Below are 19,639 nucleotides of genomic sequence, written 5' to 3' on the forward strand. Positions count from 1 at the left end.
CTGCGTCCCCTGCTGGTAATTTCTGGTTTCCCAATCATCGGCGGATGGCTGATGAATGCAGCCCTCACCGCAGAGTTGTGGGCCATAGCCAATGGCCCCCCTCGCTTTAATATGGGGATGTAGCCCCTAGATACCTTCATTTCCAGTATACAAAGCTCCCACCTTGCTGGGGAAGTTTCTGCTCAGGTCAAAATAGAGCATTTTATACTGGGCCCTGCAGCGGCTGAAGGCTGCATCTTCAGAGTCCACAGCAAGCAGATTGCAGCCATCTTCATTTTACTATTTTTAATTTTTTGGAAATCTGTACAGCTTGCAGCATTCTGGCAAGCTGCAAGCCTGGCCTACGACTGGGCAAAGTTGGGTCTTGCTGATCCAACTCCTGCATGGAACCACCAGAAGTCCTGAAAGACGGAGACAGTCTGCTCAGTGCTGCTTTGGATTGTAAAAATAATCCAGGCAGTACCTTGTCATACTCGCTCTGTCTCTAGACCTGGCTTCCCATGGCACAGGCTGTGCTACTTCCTAAGAGAGTCATTGGTAGGAGAAGATGTGCTGGAATGGAGAGCTCACTTCTTGTCTTGTCACAGGGAGTAGGATATGATTCACAGAACAATGGGCAAACCGGAACCAAGGGCATCAAACATTTTGTTTCAAGGTCTCACCTGCCTCAACAAATCAGCTAAATGTGGGGTCACCTTTCAGTCTGAAGGGCCACGCTGGGTATTTCCATCCCCCACACGTTGCTGTAGAATTAATATCTTTGGACAACAACATATACTTTAGTAATACCGAGCAACTAAACGTATGCTCTGTCCTTATCAGAGACACATGGTCCCTGCCCTAAGGAACTTATAATCTAAAATACAAGATGCAACCCAAAGGGTGAGGGTCACACACGCCAGAGGGGGAAAGGGTGAGGAGAGAGGAGGGGTGCAGTAACACGGTCCCATGACTGCTCACTGTAGGCCAGTGTACAATTACGGGTTCTAAGGACTATAAATGATTTAGTTATCATGGGCACTGCAGACAGAGCTTTCAGGAGGGATCTGAACAGAGAAGTAGGCTTGGCTTGGCAGACTAGAGGGGGCAATATGAAAGAAGGTGCAAACACTGAACAGACCTAGCTCCTTTCATCCATGGATCTCAAAGCTCTTTCTATACATTCATTGATTTTGACAACGTCCCTCTGAGGTAGGTAGCACTGACTTGTCTTTACACAGCAGTAAGGCTAGGCTCAGATACTTACAGGCATTCTGACACCTTGGCGCTTGTGCTAACAACTAAGAATAAATTCTCCCTCTGTAATTCTTCAAATTAAAGCAAGTATAAATCATGGCAAAACACAGATGATTTTCAAGTTGATGACAAACAACAAAAAAAGCAAACTCCTGCAGCTAGGGTGAACCATTCAAGTCATACCCATGAAGTGGTCCAAGTATTCTTAGAATCTTAGATTGCTTACAGGGCATTGCAAAGGGGCTTAGCTAGGAATAATCAGAAGAAATTAAGCAGAGGAAAAATTTGGGTCAAATATAAAAAACTTCTCAACAGTGAAATCTACGAGGCTGCGGCAGAGTTTCCTATGAAATGTGGTGGAAGTTCCATTGTTGGGAACATGCAATACTACACCAAAGCACTAGCAGATACAATTGTAAGAAGCAATTCTGCACTGGCTGGCAGTGACAGCACAGATACCTTTAACCTCTGTGATAGGCTAGTGATCATGCAGCAGCAAACCCTTGTCTTGCTTAGGTTTTTCCCTTTAGGGTTCTGTTTGAAGTTATTTACAGATTCTTCTTATCAGACTCCAAACAGTGGGTCCTTTGGGGAAGGGCACTTAGAGTCTTTGAATTCTGGCCCTTTTCATGAAACTACAGTGATACTTATTTGAACAGCCTGTGTTAAGACCGAAAGCAGAGAGCCTGGCCTTAGCTTCCAAGATATCACTGCTTGGTGTGCCCAAAGTACAGAACTGAAGATTAGACAATCGTCTCTTCACAGCAGTCTCCAAAAGGAAAAGGAGGGAAAAGCCTATTAAATAAAAGGTCCTTTTGTGTAGCAGCCTGAAAAGCATTTGTGATAAATATATATCAGATAAGACATCCAGACCAAGGAGCTGACACAAGCAGAAGCCTCACGAACGCCAACCTTTCAAAAAGAAGGTAATGCTCACAACATTCTGAAATTCCCAGGGCTGTGGAGCCATGTGAAGAGAACAGCAGCAGAAAAAAAACCAAACCAAACCAAACCAAACACTGTGGACTCACACGAAGGACCTGCTGCAATCCAGAGAGAGGAGAGAACTCTGCCAAGTTTTCAATGCCCATGGAGAGCTTACAATTGCTAAGGCACTCGGGGATGGGTTGGGAGAGGGAACTAGGAGAGAGACTGATGAAATAAGAACATGCGGTCAGGCAGCTCCCACCATGCCAGACCACTTCTAAGCCTTCAATCACATGGTGGCAACTGGACCACAAAGGCATGGTTCTAAGGTTCTGCTGCAGGAAGCCCCGGTGACAAGGGGGCAGTTTGCAAAGAGAAGGGAAGGTCAACAGAAGATAAAAATGACGGTGATCCAGAACCCAGCTCATTTTAAGTTCACTTGGGAAAGCAACTTAAGAGGTGAAGCAGAGGCTACAGAACTGCCTACAAGTCTGGGGATAGGAAGCCCTTGGATAATGAAGTCAGGGGATTTTTCAGAAAGTGTCAGCTAGGAGTAATGGAATGCAATTAGGCAAAGGGAAATTCGGGCTTGTATATCTCATCACAGAGGTGGCTTTACACTGCGCTAATGTAAAGTATATGTTCTCCTCATCCATCTATAGAGGAAGCAGCCCTGGCAGTTTTGTTTCTGTTTTAAATCTCGGAATATTTTGGTACTCGTAAAAACAATTCTTTAAGGCTTAAGCCCATCTTCTAGTTTGAGCAGGTTCTTTCCTCTGATTTGTGACCTTTGCTATCATGAGGCTGGAATGAGACAGGAGTCACCTAGCAGTTAGAGCTACACAGAATCACCTGTTGTCAAAGTGGCTGTCACCTCCCATTGCTTTCAGTGCAAGTGCTCTCAGTTAGATGACCTCTTTCAAAATGGCCACTGCCTCCCATTATTTCCAGTGAGAACTTCAGCAGCCTGTGGTCTCGGCCCCACTGCGAACGATGGGAGATGGAAGTCATTCTGAAAGAGGTCAGTTCTACATGGAACTTTTTGTTCGAGAACATTATTTGCAGACCCTGCTAAAAAAGAAACTTTCAATTTAGAAAAATGGGAAAAATTATTCTGAACCCTGAAAAATAGGTCTTTAATGTAGCTTAGCCACAAGATTTCTGTGAGCTTTAACAAATAAGGGAAGTGTGAAATGTCTGCGTTCTCGGTCACTAAAGATCATTTGGGATAAAAGAATACTCTGATCCAGATAAAAATTTCTTAAGGGACAAGGTTTGGTTTTTTTTAAAAATTAATTTTAACCCACAAAATAATAATTGCTTCTAAATTCTCCCAAAAAATCAGTTCTGTCCCCAAGGAGGAACTGCTGTGATTCTGGGGAGGACACACTGTATTCTTTGGACATAACAAAGTGCTTGAATCCCTGCATTAAATGTAAAACTCAGCTCAGCCTCACCTATGGCACCACAAGCAGCGCTTTCAAAACCAGGTTTCTAAAGGAAGGCAGTGAAATTGCATCCTTTTGCAGAAGACTTGCTGACTGACACCTGTTCCGCCATTATGGACACTAATTAATCTCTGTAGCATGCATCTTAGCATCACTGCCTTTCCTTAAAGTGCCAGAGGCTACAACCAGGTGCTGCTTTTATAGGGAGTTTTCCTTCCCCTTGCCTCAGACCCTCGAGAACCTTCCACTACAGTTACATGGATCACCTGGTAGTCATTATAGTTACAACCAGGATTCCTCACATATTTACACACAACTCCACGCAGAACAGATGGCCCAAGGAAGAAAAGGGAATTTTGGAGGTTTCTAGCTAATATACGTGCAGCTTGTCCGGAACCCCTGTGGTAAACAGAGCTTGGAGATTTCAGACATAATCACCATTCAAACACAGATTAACCACCAGGGGAACCTGCCTCTTGGTGTAAGCAGCAACTGAATAGCACTGACTTGAGCACAGTGCAGGCCACGAGTGCGCTGCCTTCCCACATGCCAGCCTACTGTATCCCCTGCTATTCCAGCGCAGCCTGCCCTCCCTGGTAACTCTGCTAGTGCTAAGATCTCAGCCTCAACAGCCAGTGCCCATCACCTCCCTTCAGCTGGGAGAGCTGCAGCGCACACCACAGCTCGCACTGCACCCACACCACAGTCTCACGAGACTTTAGAAGTTCGGCTCCACGGTTGGTTGGACTCCAGACGCAGGGCTGGCAGGCAGGCAGCAGCCATGCACCAGAGCCCAGCAGTGCAGCTCATCAGGAAGCAGAGGGAGTCCAGAATGGGAGGCACAAATGGCTGGGGTTAGAGTCACTGCCCTACAGGAGATGATGGGGGAAGTGGGAAACAAATACAAACTTTTCACTAAGACGTTTTCTTCATTTCAAAAGACCCGTTGTTCTGAACTGTGTGGACTGAACGGGGTTCTGCTGCCAACAGGATCACTCCAGATTTTTAGAAATAAGAACCAAACTGGCAGCAGGTGGCAGCACCTGTACCCATCCAGCCCCAGCCCCGAGAGTGGAGCAAAGTGGACACTGGGAGTGACTCAGGCCCGGAAGGAGGGAGTCTGAGGTCAGCAGAGGACTCCCCCTTCCTGGGGAATGTATAACAGCTGGCAGATCCCCACCGACCTTCCTGTCCAAACGCAAAACAAACTCCCTAGCCACCGAAGGCCTCCATGGATACACCCTGAAACACCCCGGTGTATGTGCCACTGCTGATCCAGGTGTGCTACTTGCTAAGGCCACAGGGCTGGGAGAGTCACGGATTCTGAGTTCTAGTCTCCACTCTGATGCTGACCTACCATGTGTGACCTGGGGGTAGTCACTGCACCTCTCTATGCCTCAGTTTCTGCATATGGGAAGGAGGAGAATTCTTACCACCAGTGCTCTGAGATCTACAGATGAGCAGTGCTATAGAAGAGCTAACATTGTCCCATTAGAAGTTATCATCGTCCCATTGCAATCCAATCTGCTTATATGTCCCCAGTGAATAGTTCGGTCTGGATCCAACACAAGTGAAGATGGTAAGTCCATACTGGGACTAGTTACAACAACTAACACCTCTCGTGTGTCACAGCAACTGAAGTGACAGTAAAACATTTTGGTTTTGAATGATACACAAATAAAGGGGAAAAAACTGCCACATGCCTGTGAGTCTGCAACAAACAAACACTCTTCCCTGCTAGGCAAAACAGAAATAAACTGTGGAAAGAGAAATACACTGTCTGCTTATTGGAAAAGCTGAAACGCAGGGACTGATTTAGCTTCCTTAATATTTCCCCAATGATGATTCAAAACACTGAAATGAGCCTCCCCACAGAACATAGTGTGTGTCAGGACAGGAAAAAAACCAACACTGCAACCCAGCTAGAGCTTTTGGAGCCAGATGCTGCTCTCAGGTACACTGGTGTAAATCTGGGCTAATGCCCATGAAGCCAGGAATCATACCAGTGTCCTAGAGAGCAGGAGCTGGTGCTACGAGGCTGGCTTCTGAGAGTCTCTTTTACACACACACACACACACACACACACACACACACACACACACACACACACACACACACACACACACACACACACACACACACACACACACACACACACACACACACACACACACACACACACACACACACACCTCTCTCTCTCACAACAACAAAATTACCCTTCTTTTTAAGAAATGGCTTTGGGAAGGCAGCCACACACAACCCTCCTCCCCTACTTTATGGAAAAATATTTCAACAGCAAAATGACTAAGACACTATAAAACAGAACAGGGTCACTTCTCTGAGTGCTTTAACTTTAGGCATGAGCAGCAATAAACATTTGTTTCACATTGCAAGAGAAAAGCCAGAGCAGCTTAATTTTTAAAATGCAACTGGGTCAGTAGCTGCCTGGAGTGGAATGAATGGACGGCATGAATGAATCCATCCAAAAGAAACATTGCTCCATGGTCCCAGCTCCTGCTGCACAGGACAAATACGTTCTGTTACAGTGCGATTTTCAAGAGCACTAGAGTGGCTCAGGAACACAAAGCCCACTGCCTTGCATTAGTGACGTGGGAGCACAAGTCCTTAGCTTCTTTTGAAAATTCCTCCCCAAAGTTATATTCAGCTGCATCTTTTTAGAAGACCCTAGAGGTGCCCAACTGACGAAGAGCAGCAAATTCTAACAATAGCTCTTTGCACTTAGCATCTTTCCTTTAAGGGTATCAAAGTGCTTTACAAACATCAATTAGGCCTCAAAACGTCTCAGTGAGCTTGGAAATTACTGTTGCCCTCATTTTAAAGGTAGGGGAACAGAGAGTCAAAGGGACTTGCCCAACTGAATTTTAAAACCAAAGTCGGGAATAGAACCCAGGAGTCCTGAGTCCAAGATCCATGCTAGCAATAAATAGTGCTCTCCCCCTTGACCACAGCATCGAACAATCAACAGATCCTTTTCTGAAGTTCACTACAAACCTTGCGGTGCCCAGGTACACTCAGAAGCATTTATACTGGTCTTTATAATCCATAGTAACAGACTTGTCTGGTAAGCAATGTAACACAGGTCTTTGCACTTTCAATTAAATGGAATTTTGGTTGCAATTACCCCGGCTAAGTGGCCTGTTCCGGCTCCTGGATCTGCTTCGCTGTCTCTGAAGTCGCGACCTCCGGAGCAGTCGATAGTAGTAAGACGGTCTCCCAGAACTTTTTCTGCTGTTCACTGACATTTTTGTATCTATTTCACAGGACAGACGCACGCTCACTCCCCCCCTCTGTCAAAGCGGCAACACTTCTAGCTTCTAATTAATGGGAGGCCAGTTCCTTAGAGTAGAAGGGGGGAGAAAAAGAAGAGGAGCTCTTCAATTTTGACATTTAAAATTTTAAAAACCCCAAACCCAACATGCAGCACATGTCCGAGCGGAGGCAGAACTCGCCAGCAGGCAAGATAAACTGTACTAACAATTCCTGCCCCCAAAAAGATAAGCCTGTTGGAGTTGGAATAGGAAGCCAGAGTTGGCCTGGGCTCTGAAAATATGAAGAAAAGGCTGGAAGAAATCCTGGACTGGATCGTCTTCACCGGACAGCGACATCTGAGTGAGCCACACTGGAAAAAACACAGCTTCCTGCTAGCAGCTGGCTGCATAGCCCTGGGTGCTAGTCAAGCCTATACCTGCCTCTGGTTGCTACATCTTTTTGAGGACAAAGTTTCAGCCAGCAGGTTCTGCTAGGTCTTTATGAGAGAGGGGATCGGGGAAGGGTATAATGAGTTCCTTGCCATGGGACACATGTTAATCATCATGGAGCAAAAGCCCCGGAAAACAAAGTGAAACTCGAGAGGGGATAACTTTAATTAGAACTTGAGAGAACAGAGCACCGGACTCCCCTGGAGGCCCTTTTCCTTTCAACATTCAAACTAAATTATAGCACGTCACACAAGTTAAAGAAAAAGACCTAGTTACCATACAGGTTCCGGCAGCGCTTGGGATTCTGTCTCCGGCTCAGATAGCTCAAAAAAAAATTACATTTGAATGGGTAGAATTAATGCTTTAAACCACAGAGAGAGAGAAAATAAAGGCCAACTGGATGCATCCCCAATTCTCCAGTTTAAAAACGGTTATCCAGAACTCCTCATCCAGGTACCCAGGGAAGCCCCTGCAGTGGCAGGCGTGAAAATGCTCTGAGAGGAGAGTGGCAGGGAAGATTGAAGAAGGATGGAGTTGCTGGAGGCCAAGGAATTAATACGCTGGCCCTTTCGTCTATGGAAAGCAGCATTCAGACTGCAAGCTTGCGGAAGAGCCTAAGACTCTGACCATGGGATGGGCTGACCAGGGGATAGTGCCATTTGCAGAGGGCCTGCTCACTCGGAGGCTTGCTATGCTAACTTGACCATTGCCTTATATCAATGTCAGCGGGAAAGACGAGGAGTGAAAAGAGAGGGGGGCAAAGCCACATTGGTCATGAGTTGGCCGGTGCTGGGAAAGCGTGGAAGTGTCTGTGCTGTGCCTGTTCTGGTGATAAGCAGAGGCTGCTGCTCTGCAGGGCTCCACCACCTTTCACTATGTTCACTTAAAGAAGAAAACCACACAAAGTCTTTAATTCCACCCCCAAATGGTCTCTTAGCCGCCACCACCTGCCCACCCTACTGCCAACATTTGCAAAACCTCCCTGACTAACGTGGGCATGAGAAACATTAGGATTTGACATAGATTATATCTTATCTAAATACTGAATAGTGGAGACATATTTTACTTCTCGCTTTACAAAGGTCATTCAGTCCAGTCCATGACGAACAGCACATCTTAGTCTTTGCTGAAGTCCAGGCCTGGTTTTGAGGCCACACATAAGGAATTCGACGCTAACTTTTAGAGGGTGCAGGAATGAACCAATCAACCTGGCAATGACAAGTTTAGGTCAAGTAGGCAAGATCACAGCTGGACAACAGACGACACTTATTGCATCTTACTGAGGGAGAGATTACAGAGCAACATTCCACTGTCTGGCTTCCATCCAACTGCACCATCACTGACCAAATTCACACAGCAGATCAGAACAAAAAGAAAGACTTCAGCTGCATTATTTCTACCCAACTAATGTTACTCAGAAGAGAAATTGTTTGCCATCCAGATGAGTAAAAAACAAAAATCTATCAAAACCTTTTCTGGAAGAACTTAGATTCATCTTGGGCAGGTTTATGATTTCAATTCACGAGGAGAGATAGGCACATATTTAAAATTAGCAATGGGGAAAACACAAGCTATTTGGAGGTTCAGTTTGGAAATTTGGTTCAGAGCAGCAGCTGAATGTTCAGGTCTCTCTCTCTCAACCTCTGTGCTCTAGATGGTGAGAAGGTAGTTTCATAAGAAGAGACCCTCCTGTAGGATTAATGGGATCCACTGGTTTTGGTCAACCAACAATTGCCACGAGAACAGTCTTTCCCATAATATTACATTTATCCTCTGGCATTCCTCAAAATCAGAAGGCACAGATGGAAATGAACTTTAAAACTGAGAAATTATTTCAGAAGTTCATCCAAATTCAGAAGTTAAAAAGGGTAAGGGTCAACAAGTTCCTTCTTCTTTAACCAGAACCACTTGACACATCCTCGACCCAGCTGGGATGGAGAGAAGGAGAGATATTCTGCAATCTTGCTAACCTCTATGAACAGGTGGAAGTGATCAGGAGGTGTGTGTTGATAGGTTTACATCCATTCATGTGCACTTAAACATCTGTTCTGTATTTAGTTTTTCCCTGCCTCCCCCAGTATCTTCTGAGATGTTCATGCAGGTAACTCTAAAACGGGACAAGTTAATGAGAGACTATAAACTATCGTGACAAAGGAAGGGAGCCTTACAATAAGAGCATAAATAGCTGGGAGTTTTGTTAAAGTTTAGCCAGCCTGCCTCTCTGTCGCTTTCACTCACTTCAATAAAAGGTTTTGAAGGCATTAAGTACAGATAGCTACAGAGCACCAGGTAACAAAATGACTGACCCAGCTGGGAGGTAAAAGACTGGTTTGGACCTTTCCAATTATTCCAGAGCTATTTCTTTTTTCCCTTTTGAAAGCCATGTCCTGACACAAGTGCTCGTTTCTGTGATGGAATCAAGTGCTCACAAGAATAGCCAGATAAACAGCCCTGGGGAACAAAATCCTTTACTCACCTCCAAAACAGCACAGGCAGTGGGAAAGCGAGCTTCCCCCACACAGCTCTGCCAAGGTGCCTCAACCAGACCCGAAGGGACCACCTCCAAGGCCAAGAAAGGGAGAGATCAGCTCAGGCTCTTAATAAGGGGGTCAACTGGGGCCAAACATGGTGCTGAGTTTTGTGATATGGAGACTTGTCCACTGGGTTGAGATCCAACTCATGGCATGGAGACCACTGAATGGCCACCAAATGGTGGCATCCTGCTGTCAAATACAACCTTGGGCTGGGTTTACACTGGTGAAATTTAGAGCAGAATTTGGCCACCCACATTTGCCTAGGCCTCAGCAATGTATGGGGTGTATCATACAGGGCCTGTTGTATTTTCTGTGCAGCTTTATAAGCCAGGATTTATTTCCCTCCTTTGCAAAATTTACAGGATCTGCAGAAATGCTGGGTCAGCACCAGAATCAGTTCAGTGATGGAGGCAGAGATACTCAATGATTGGCTTGTTTGCTTTGCGAGAAAGAGCAGCATGCAGTTGCCTGAGGGTTCTATCAGTACAGAGAGACTGATTGATGTCCATGGCAGATGGCAGATACAATTCTCCAGTGGCTGTAGTTTTGCTTTATTTTCCAGGCATAAAAGAGTAGGCGAATGATAATCACTGTTCTCCAGAATCTACCCTCCCAATAATCATACCTCTCAACTGTCTTTGTTTCTGTGGAAGGGTACTCACTTCCTTTATTCTGCATGCTGGGAAACTTTGCCTCAACCATGACTTGGAGGGACCCCTTATAAGGAAGAATACGAGGGTACTTCAGATTCTATGCCCAGTCAGTTCTTATGCTACCTATAAAGGGGGCAATTAGTACTAACTGTGGTTAAGTTTATTTTGGATGTTGACACCTGTCCACCAGGAACTGAACTGAGACCCACAGATAATTTTTCCTTGGACAATACAGAGTTGCCAGACTGAGAGAAGTTTCAGTAATGTTACCGTTAGGTAGAACCAATGATCTAGAGGTGAAGGAGCATTAGGACATAGATATGCTGCCTATCTCGGCGCCTTGTGCTTTTCCACTGTTGCAATAGCATTAATCATTGTGCTTCTTTCATGGACAAAAGAAAAATTGGGGCGGTGGGGCAATTAGACATGGGGCCATGGGATCATTCCCAGAATATGTCTGGAAAAGATGCCATTTGGAAGTATTTTAAAGCCAAAAGAAATATATGACTGGGGTCCTGAAGAGTCTCAGGAAGTACCCACTTAGATTTGCTTAACAAGCCCTAGCAGTCTTTGATTCAGCATACGATGAACCTGGAAACATTCCCATTTCCTTTTCAAGGCCGCCAGGGACCCTGCAGAGGAAGCTCTCTCTGGCTATCTGTCATGAAGAAGAACAACTTGCTTGCAGCTCAGATATATTCATGCAAAGATAGCACATGAATCAGACAAGGTAGTGTCCAGGAAACTGGTGCTCAAACTACTCGATGGTGCTCGTCTTCCGGCACTAACTCCCAACATCCAGGTAATTAAACCCCTTCTTTTCCCCACAAAAGAGGAGCTCTGCCAGAGACGCAGATAACTATTTTGTATTCAAAGGATGGATACAGCGGCTAGAGAAAAATCAAATAATAGCTGTTGTAATTTGTATATGGATTATTGAGCAGGACAGTCCCCTGGTAACTCACCCTTTGTTCTTGTCAGTCCAGGCGGGACACATTACTTGGACAGCCTTAGCTGCTTGAAACTCCTCTTTCCCCTGGGGTATCAGCTGGCTCTTGGTGATCAGGAATGGGAGGAAGGTCTCTCCTGCAGCAGGCTTTGTTTCCTTTCCTCCCTGGCCAGGAAATGATTCAGTGAACAGGGTCTCCCCTTTTTTGGTGGGGGTAATCTGTGTGTCTGGATAATGCTTATCTATCTGTGCTTCTCACACTCTGTCTGCAGCCAGGCTGGCTGCTTCACTCCTTCTCGAATGAAGGCTACTGATCCTGTCCTGCCCCAAATGGTGTACAGAAAGACTTCCGAGTCCCTCTGTCTATGGAGACCAGGGATAGGTCCAGCTGGCTGCCACTCATCTAGGTCTGATTCCCACAGCCTGCATAAGTTCCACGTGCTTTTTTCACAAAGGGATGGGAAGGTCAGTCATGGGCTACATGATATATCTTTTGCTGTCCCTTGGGGTGTGGGGGGGGGGGGGGCAGACAACGACAAAGGGCCTCCAACTATCATCTCTTTGTTGTCTTTTCCTTATCAGAGTTTCTGGGTGAGAAAGGAACCCAGGAGGTTATATATGCAAAACATCAAAGCAATTGGTTTTCCAGCATAATCAACAGATCAGGTGTAGGTTGTAAAATGTAGCTAACGAAAGATGAGGAAATGACTCTTTCAGCAAGTAGTGGATCAGCTTCTGATGGCTGTAGTACTGAGCTGTCTCAGACATTGCCTACAACAGCATTTCTGAGACACCTCAACCACCTGGCCTTAAGTCTTCCCTTGTGTGTAACTTCGGAAAACAAGGCCATTTTTTTGCTCCTCCTCGCTTGATGATTTTCAGTGGCTCAGTTATTCTTAAACTATTGACAGCCAACTTGGTTTGTACTGTCGTACAAGTTTTAGAAAAAACTACTTTTGACCAAATAAAGCTTTCACTCAGTCTGGATTCTCTAATCAGAAACAGACTTGAGACAAATTTGAGGCACCAAGCTTCTTAATATCACCACAAAGGAGTCGATACTCTTAAAAAAACCCACAAAAAACGTTGGTGACATACTAAGGGTACATCTATACCACAAATGCTAGAGGCACAACGGCACTGCTGTAGCATTAGACGCTTACGACGACAAAGTGGTTTTTCCATCACTGTAGTAAATCCACCTCTCCTACAAGTGGTAAATAGGTCGATGGAGGAATTCTTCTGTCCACGTAGCTGCGTCTACAGTGAAGGTTAGGTCAACCCTAACGGTCACATAAGGCATGAAATTTTTCACAAGCCTGAGCAACATAGCTAGGTCGACCTGAGTTTTAGGTGTAGACCAGGTCTACTTTTCAGTACATTCAGAAGAAAGAAGAAAACAGGCAATTTCTAATGAAAATACTAGTGTGTTATCTTGCCAGATAGGGCCTTCAACTGCAAGACCATTTTTGTCTGAACAAGCTGAAAAGACGCCCTTAAGTGGAGAGGTTCACTGCAACTTTATTCAACTGCCTTGTTTGCAGGCAGAATATGATCCTGATATTTCAGAGTGGATGAAAATGAGTCATGACAAATTTACACATCCAGTTATTCAAAATTAGATAATGGCTCAACGCTGCGAGGAAGATTTCTGAGACCATTTCTGGAAAATGGTGTATAATTTTGGTAGATGAAACAACACACTTCTCCAACAAGAAGCAAGTGGTTTTATGCCTGCAGTATGTGTATGATGATATGAATGTTCATGAAAAGTTCACTGGAGAGTATAATATACTTTGTATATCCCACAGAGGCTAGCAACTCACTAATCAAAGATGTATCATTATGTCTAAATTTTAGCATCAGAAATTGTCATAGAGAACGTTATGATGGTGCCACTAACTTGACAGGGTTAGTTTCAGGTGTTGCAACCAGACTAATGAGAAACTCTGAGCTACATATACTCATTGCTATGGGCATATTTTGAATTTGGTGTGCTAGGCAGCTATTAAAAATACCATCTTTAGAGATGCTCTTGAAACTGGGTGATTTAATTTTGTCATTATGTAAACTAACAAAAGGCTATATTTCAGGACATCAAACCTGAGGAGTTCAATACATCATCAGGCATTTGTGATGTCTGTCCAGCAAGATGGTCTCTCTGTGCAGAAGCACTGGCTTCAATTTCTGAAACTACCTTGCACCATCTGCAAATTGAGAGATGGCAAAGGATGCAACCAAAGATCCTGAAATGAGCAGACTAATTTGTGGAATAGCAACTCAAATGGAAGAACTGCATTTCCTCTTTTGTACTTAACTAGGTTGAAAAGTCCTAAACATGGTAGACAATCTGTCCAAAACTCTGCAAGAGTCAGGCATTTCAACAACAGAAGGCCAATCTTGTATGAAAATGACAATTCACTTCAGTCCATCTGATCAGAGGAAAGCTACAATTTATTCTGGGAGCAAATCCACTGGAAAAATTTAACCCTGGAGATAGTCAGAAGTCCTAGGCTTCCGGGGAAGAGAGAAGTTCCCAAGAAAATGGAAATGGGGACAGGAGAACCCAGCTACCCGAATTCAACAAAGTACATCTACTTTGATGTCACTGGTTTTTACAATGTCCAATAAAGATTTAAGCAGAAAGACTACAAAATTATTCAAAATCTTACGGTTCTGATTTCAACCATGACTACACTCAGATTCATCTGTTGCAAGCCGACTATCGGTTTACAGAAAGATCACTGAAGCCAATTCAGAAGTCTCAGTTCATTCATACAGACTGAACATCAGCTGTTTCCTAAAGTGGTGAAATTAATAAATATGATTTGGTAGTATCGGCAATCATTGCTGTAAGTGAGAGCACTGAAATGATCTACACTATATGAAATGATGGCCTTTATCCCCAACGTGGACAATCACGGCTCAACTGGTGTACGATTTTACATGTACCCACAGACAAAACTGATGACTTACAGCTTACCAATGTTGCAGAAGAATTTATTTCAAGAAACCCAAGGACAAAGATCATTGTCTAGAACTTTTTCAGATTTGTAAGTCATTCTTTTTACTCATGTTTAAAAAAAGTAATGCTTTAATGAGTAGTTTCATACCATGACTATATTTCTCACTCTTTATTAAAAGTGGACAAAATGAGCTTCTGTTCCAATTTCAGTGATTCCTTTACCAATACAATCCCTGAACTTTAGGATCTGTGTCCCCAACTCCCAATTTTCTATACCCATTGTCTCAAGAACATTCCCATGTGAAGAGTTCACCTGCGGGGCTTCAGTGGTGGGTTCTCACCAACCCACATCCATGCTTTAAGAGGAAAATGTAACAAGATAAGAAGAGAAACCTTGTCAGACCAATTCCAAACTAAACTTGTGCCCTCCTCCCATCCGAGAACATACTTGCTAATTAATTCAGACTATTAAACCAAATGCTGTGGAAGTAATTAGGGTCTTTCTGCAAAATGTGTTCAATCTAGCAGACGGGCTAGAACCATCAGATACCAAATCAATATAATAAAACAGCAGGTGCAACTTACACTTACAGCTCCGTAGAACCTTTCACCCTGATGGGGACTGAATAGAGCTGATAGATTAGATCGATAGAGATACTGAAACAACATTTTTGCAGAACAATGTATTTTCTTTCAAAATTTTCCAGTTCAACCAATCTCCTCCCCTCACCTATTTTTTCAGACTTGGTTGTTGTTGTTCTTTGAAAAACTGAAAAAGCAAGCTTCCACACAAGAAATGTAAGAAACAAATTATTTTTGGTTTCTTTTGAAATGTTTCATAGAAAATAATTACCGTTTTCTGACAAGCTCTAGGACCAAATAACTTTACAGATCGTACATACACACCACTGAAATGCAGTCACCTTTGGGATGGAATGTGACAGCTGGTCAATAGCTACATGGCCATACTGCAAGAGAGTTTAGAAAAGGGCGTGAAAAACTGAAACTTTTACTTGAAATTCAGATCTAGCATTTAATAATGGGCTATAGCTAGCAGGACTTCAACCAAGACACCTGCTGTGCTGTTCTGTACTTTGATGTGCATATATACGTTTTATTACTAATTATTTATTATTGTTAGCAATAGGTAGCACCTAAGATCATGCTATGCTGTAGACACACACAGAGACAGTCCCTGCCATGAAGAGTTTACAATCTAACTAAACCAACCAGGTAAATGATGGGAGTCAGGAATCACTAACCCCATTTTAGTGGTGAAATATTCAGGCACAGAGTGACTTGACCAAGGTCACACCAGGAGTCTGTGTTGGGATTAGAACCTAGATCTTCTGAGCCCCTGTGTGGAACCTTCACTAGCCTTTTTATCCAGACAATCCTTTCACAATGAAAAAAAAAATCAGTATTATGACTAGCATTTCTAGAGTGTCTTTCATCCAAAGCCCCCTAACGAGCTCTGTAAACATTAATTAAGGTTCACAACACCTTTCCCATTCTCCAAACAGGTTAAAACCCCAATATTTTCAAAGTCAGGTCTCAAATTCAATCTAAATTTAGGCACCTAAATCCACCTTTAGGCATGTAAGAGTGGCCAGATGTTCAGAAATGGTGATCACCCACAACCCCCAGTGACTCTGAACATTTGAAAGATGCAGACTAAGTGAACTTGTCAATGTTCCAGAAAAAAGTAAGCAGCAGTGCTCCAGGTGGAACCCAGGAGTCCCAACTTTCAAGCTGCCTGATCTAGCCACCAGACAATTTGACCCTCCATCAGAAAGTTAATTTTGTATATCACGACCTTCCGTTTTCTGGATTTCATAGCAAGGAGTTCAATCAATGTGACACACTGTCTCCAATAAAGTGAATGTGATAGGTAAACATAAGGGTTGACAAACAATGTTATTCAAGGTGTTGGAAAAAAGTGCACTGCATGGCAGTGCCCCACATGGGAAGTGTCACTCAATAACCAGGCAGGTTACAATAACACTGGAGGAGAGTCAGGGTGTCTGAGAACCCAACCAGAGAGATTTCCTTGGCCATGTAATAAACACTGTGCTTGCCAGGGAATGGGAGAGAAACAGAGGCGGACCTCAAGACAGGGACACATTTCCTGACTTATTTCCTAGTAAAACAATAGAGCTAAAGAACAAACCTGTTCAGGACAACTTCTGACTCCAGCCAGGAGAGATGTGGATTCAATGATAAAATTACAACGTATTTCTAACACCATAGGAAGTTCAACTCAGATAATTTGGTTTGTATCCTGACCATTACTGACACTAATAAAATTTCAGAGGCCAAGTTCTATCCTGAGGTCTGTGTGTTCGAGTCCCCTAGACTTTCATGAAACTGGAAACCATGTGCAGTGTCTTACTGTAGAACGTAGTGCAAGAAGTTTTTATTTCTCATGTAGATTCTCTTGCCAGAAACAAAGAACAATAAACCTCCGGTCTGAAGCAAAACTGCCACAGAAAATATCCCACTGCAGAGAAAACAGTTTTGTAATGTTGAAAAAATAATGATTCAAAGTGGAAAGTCTCCAGATTTTCTGTGCGCACAAACTTCCTGGCCCCTTTTGGTTTCCACAAGTGGTTGCTCTAGGGCTTTATTTAAAGTCTGACCATTCTGTACCAAGAAGTTATTACTAAAATAAAACTAACAATGATCCTTTGAATGGCTAATGGGGAACTTATTGCTCTGGGCTTCCAGGTATCTTCCGTTTCCGTCTCCATGACAAAATTAAAGTAGGAGCCCGTTATGAGCTCTGCAATCAGAGCCAAGAGGTTCGCAGTGCATTCAATGTATAGCCAACTTGAATGTATTCACTGAAACTCTTTTATTCATTCTCCCAGCCCAGCTGAGCTAACATTACTATTGACAGAGGTGACCTGGCTAGACAGATTAAAACAAACAGACTTCCTCGAAGCAGGAGGATCTGAGCATAAAGAATTCCTTCTGATATATAATACCAACCCTATTTCTCACTCAGCACAAAATAAACTATGTAATATACACCAAATATATTGCCTGCTACCGATGCAACTGATGCAAAAGACTGATACTCCGGAAACTCTTTGAACAAGAGACTGAAGGAAGTTGCTTGGGTTATTCAGAGACAACTTACTTCCTCATTCTTGTAATGGTGCTGCTCAGAAATACATTATTTACAACTATGGGAAGAAATAGGACAACAAAGGAAACTTTCCCAGCAGCAGCCAGAATGTCCTCCGAATGGTGCCTAGAACTCATCAGCATTTTTTCACTGAAATTTCTTTTGATGGAAAAATCCTTTTTAATAATCCTTTTAACAAAAATATTCACCAAAACCAAGTTTGTTTTAATCAAAAATTTTTGTTTTGTGATGAAAAATGCTGTTTGAATTTCAGTGGGAAAAACCATTAATTAAGCCAGACTTTCTTACCCACCACTGTTCCACTGGGGGAGAAAAGGAGGCAAAAAGGGAAAAGAAGGGGGGAAAAGGAGAACATAGTTGTAATTGTTTTTGAAAAACTTTTCACAAAATATTGTTATTCTTTTTTTGACTAGCTCTCAAGGAGACCACTGCCCGGTTCCACAGAGGCAAGTGAGCCCTCTGACTTCATAGATCTCCTCCTCCTCCTCCTGCCAGACTCCTATGAACTGCTGGACTTCTCTCATACGTTCAGGGGACATGCATGTGGAACCCAGCTGCTGTGCTGCTCAGATGCCCAGCTTCTCCTGAGATGGAATGATAACAGGACACTGTATCATAAGCATTTGGGAGGAGAGAACTAGAAAGTCTCTCGATGGCCAGGACAAAACTCGAGCTTTTCCTTTCGTTAACTTCAAAAGGCTTGGTCTGCTAGATAAGCACCCATACGTCCCTAGAGACCTCTGAACCAAAGCTGTGTGAAACATGCACAATGAAACTCAGAGGCAGCTGAAAGGTGCCTGGTTCTGGATTTCGACAGAAGCTCACAGTCAAACAAAGTTCAGCACAAAGTCCGTACATTTCATGCCAGGCTTGGGTCAGTTACTGTATCGGAACAGATTCCTTTATACCTACAAAATGCGCAGTCACTTATTTCATAATCCTATTCCCAATAGCAAGCAACGGAACAAGACTCCTAAGGTGTTCTTAGCATCGAACCAGACAAACACAGCAGTGTGACTGAGCTGGCAGGAGTGTCCCTTTTAGGAAGTAATAGCAAAGATTCAGAAGTGAGAGAAAGAGGATGTGTGAGGAACGCATATTGTGGTAGATCAAAACTCTTCTATTAAAATGCCCACACCACTAATTAGTAATGTTAGTGCCAGTAACGCATCAACGTGCCAATCCCTACCTGTGCTGCGCAGACAAGAATTCAACTTTCTTCTGTATTTCGTGACCGGCAAACTCCTAGTACAATCACACCCAGTCCAGGTGAGGAATCAGAACTCTGTATTCTGCACTAACCTTCACCCAGAAAATCATGTAATAAAGAATAATAAACAGTCCCTTAAAAATACTCCTTTTACTTTGTATTTCAATGCTAACCTTGCTATCAGGTTGCTGTAAGGAATGAGTAATTTGATGAAAGTCTTGCATTACAGACTCTAGATGACAAACATGTTCGTTATTATTAGCAGACATCTCTCAGCTAGTTGTGAGTGCTCCCATCGTGATTTCCCCATGCGCTGTGATGAAAGGTCAGGAAAAATGATCAACCTTTCCAAACGTTGCTGCAGGGCATTGCTATCCTCGTCTGATTGGAAATCCACTGTTTAAATGCTAACGGTTTAAAAAATTTCACAGTTGTTCTGGGGAACTTTAAGGATTTGCTTCCTGCATAAATAACCTCTACTAATCCAGGGAAGCTAGTGGTAGTGGAATACAAGTCTCCACTTTGTGTAGATGTTTCCCAAGTATAGCATAAGGGCACACTGGATTCACACAGCAAAATGAATCAGCCCTTCTCCTGGGTACTTAATCTCATGTTAACATCACATTGAAACTGGCATCCACGCTGACAAGTGAAATGAAAGATTAAATTGTTTACATATATTCTGTAAAATTTACTTACTGATTAATTAATAAATTAGACATTTCCAATCCAGGTGTAAATGCCTGATAATGATCTCACATTTATGTAACAAATCCCTAGCTTATATACACAATACAAACTTCATTTTTCATGTGATAAATGATATTTTTTCCCCTTTCCTTGC

The 19,639-nt window shown here is 43.4% G+C and overlaps 1 protein-coding gene across 7 annotated transcripts in view; it reads right to left on the bottom strand.

The window, feature by feature from the left end:
* Positions 1 to 19,639, bottom strand: part of DAB2IP (DAB2 interacting protein) — a 296,740-nt gene that overhangs the window by 222,975 nt on the left and 54,126 nt on the right. For 3 of the 7 annotated variants that reach the window (XM_067541766.1, XM_067541768.1, XM_067541767.1), the window contains exon 1: positions 6,757 to 7,033. The exons of 3 other annotated variants lie outside the window; for them this stretch is intronic. In XM_067541766.1, the coding sequence (XP_067397867.1) occupies positions 6,757 to 6,877 (121 nt within the window). In that variant the 5' untranslated portion in view covers positions 6,878 to 7,033. Of the gene's footprint in view, positions 1 to 6,756; positions 7,034 to 19,639 lie in introns of those variants that run through there. One more of the 7 variants, XM_067541763.1, reaches the window with a different exon arrangement.

This window comes from Emydura macquarii, unplaced genomic scaffold (assembly GCF_026122565.2).
Source record: "Emydura macquarii macquarii isolate MOO-44397 ecotype Brisbane River unplaced genomic scaffold, CSIRO-AGI_Emac_v2 contig_691, whole genome shotgun sequence".
Classification (NCBI taxonomy): domain Eukaryota; kingdom Metazoa; phylum Chordata; order Testudines; family Chelidae; genus Emydura; species Emydura macquarii.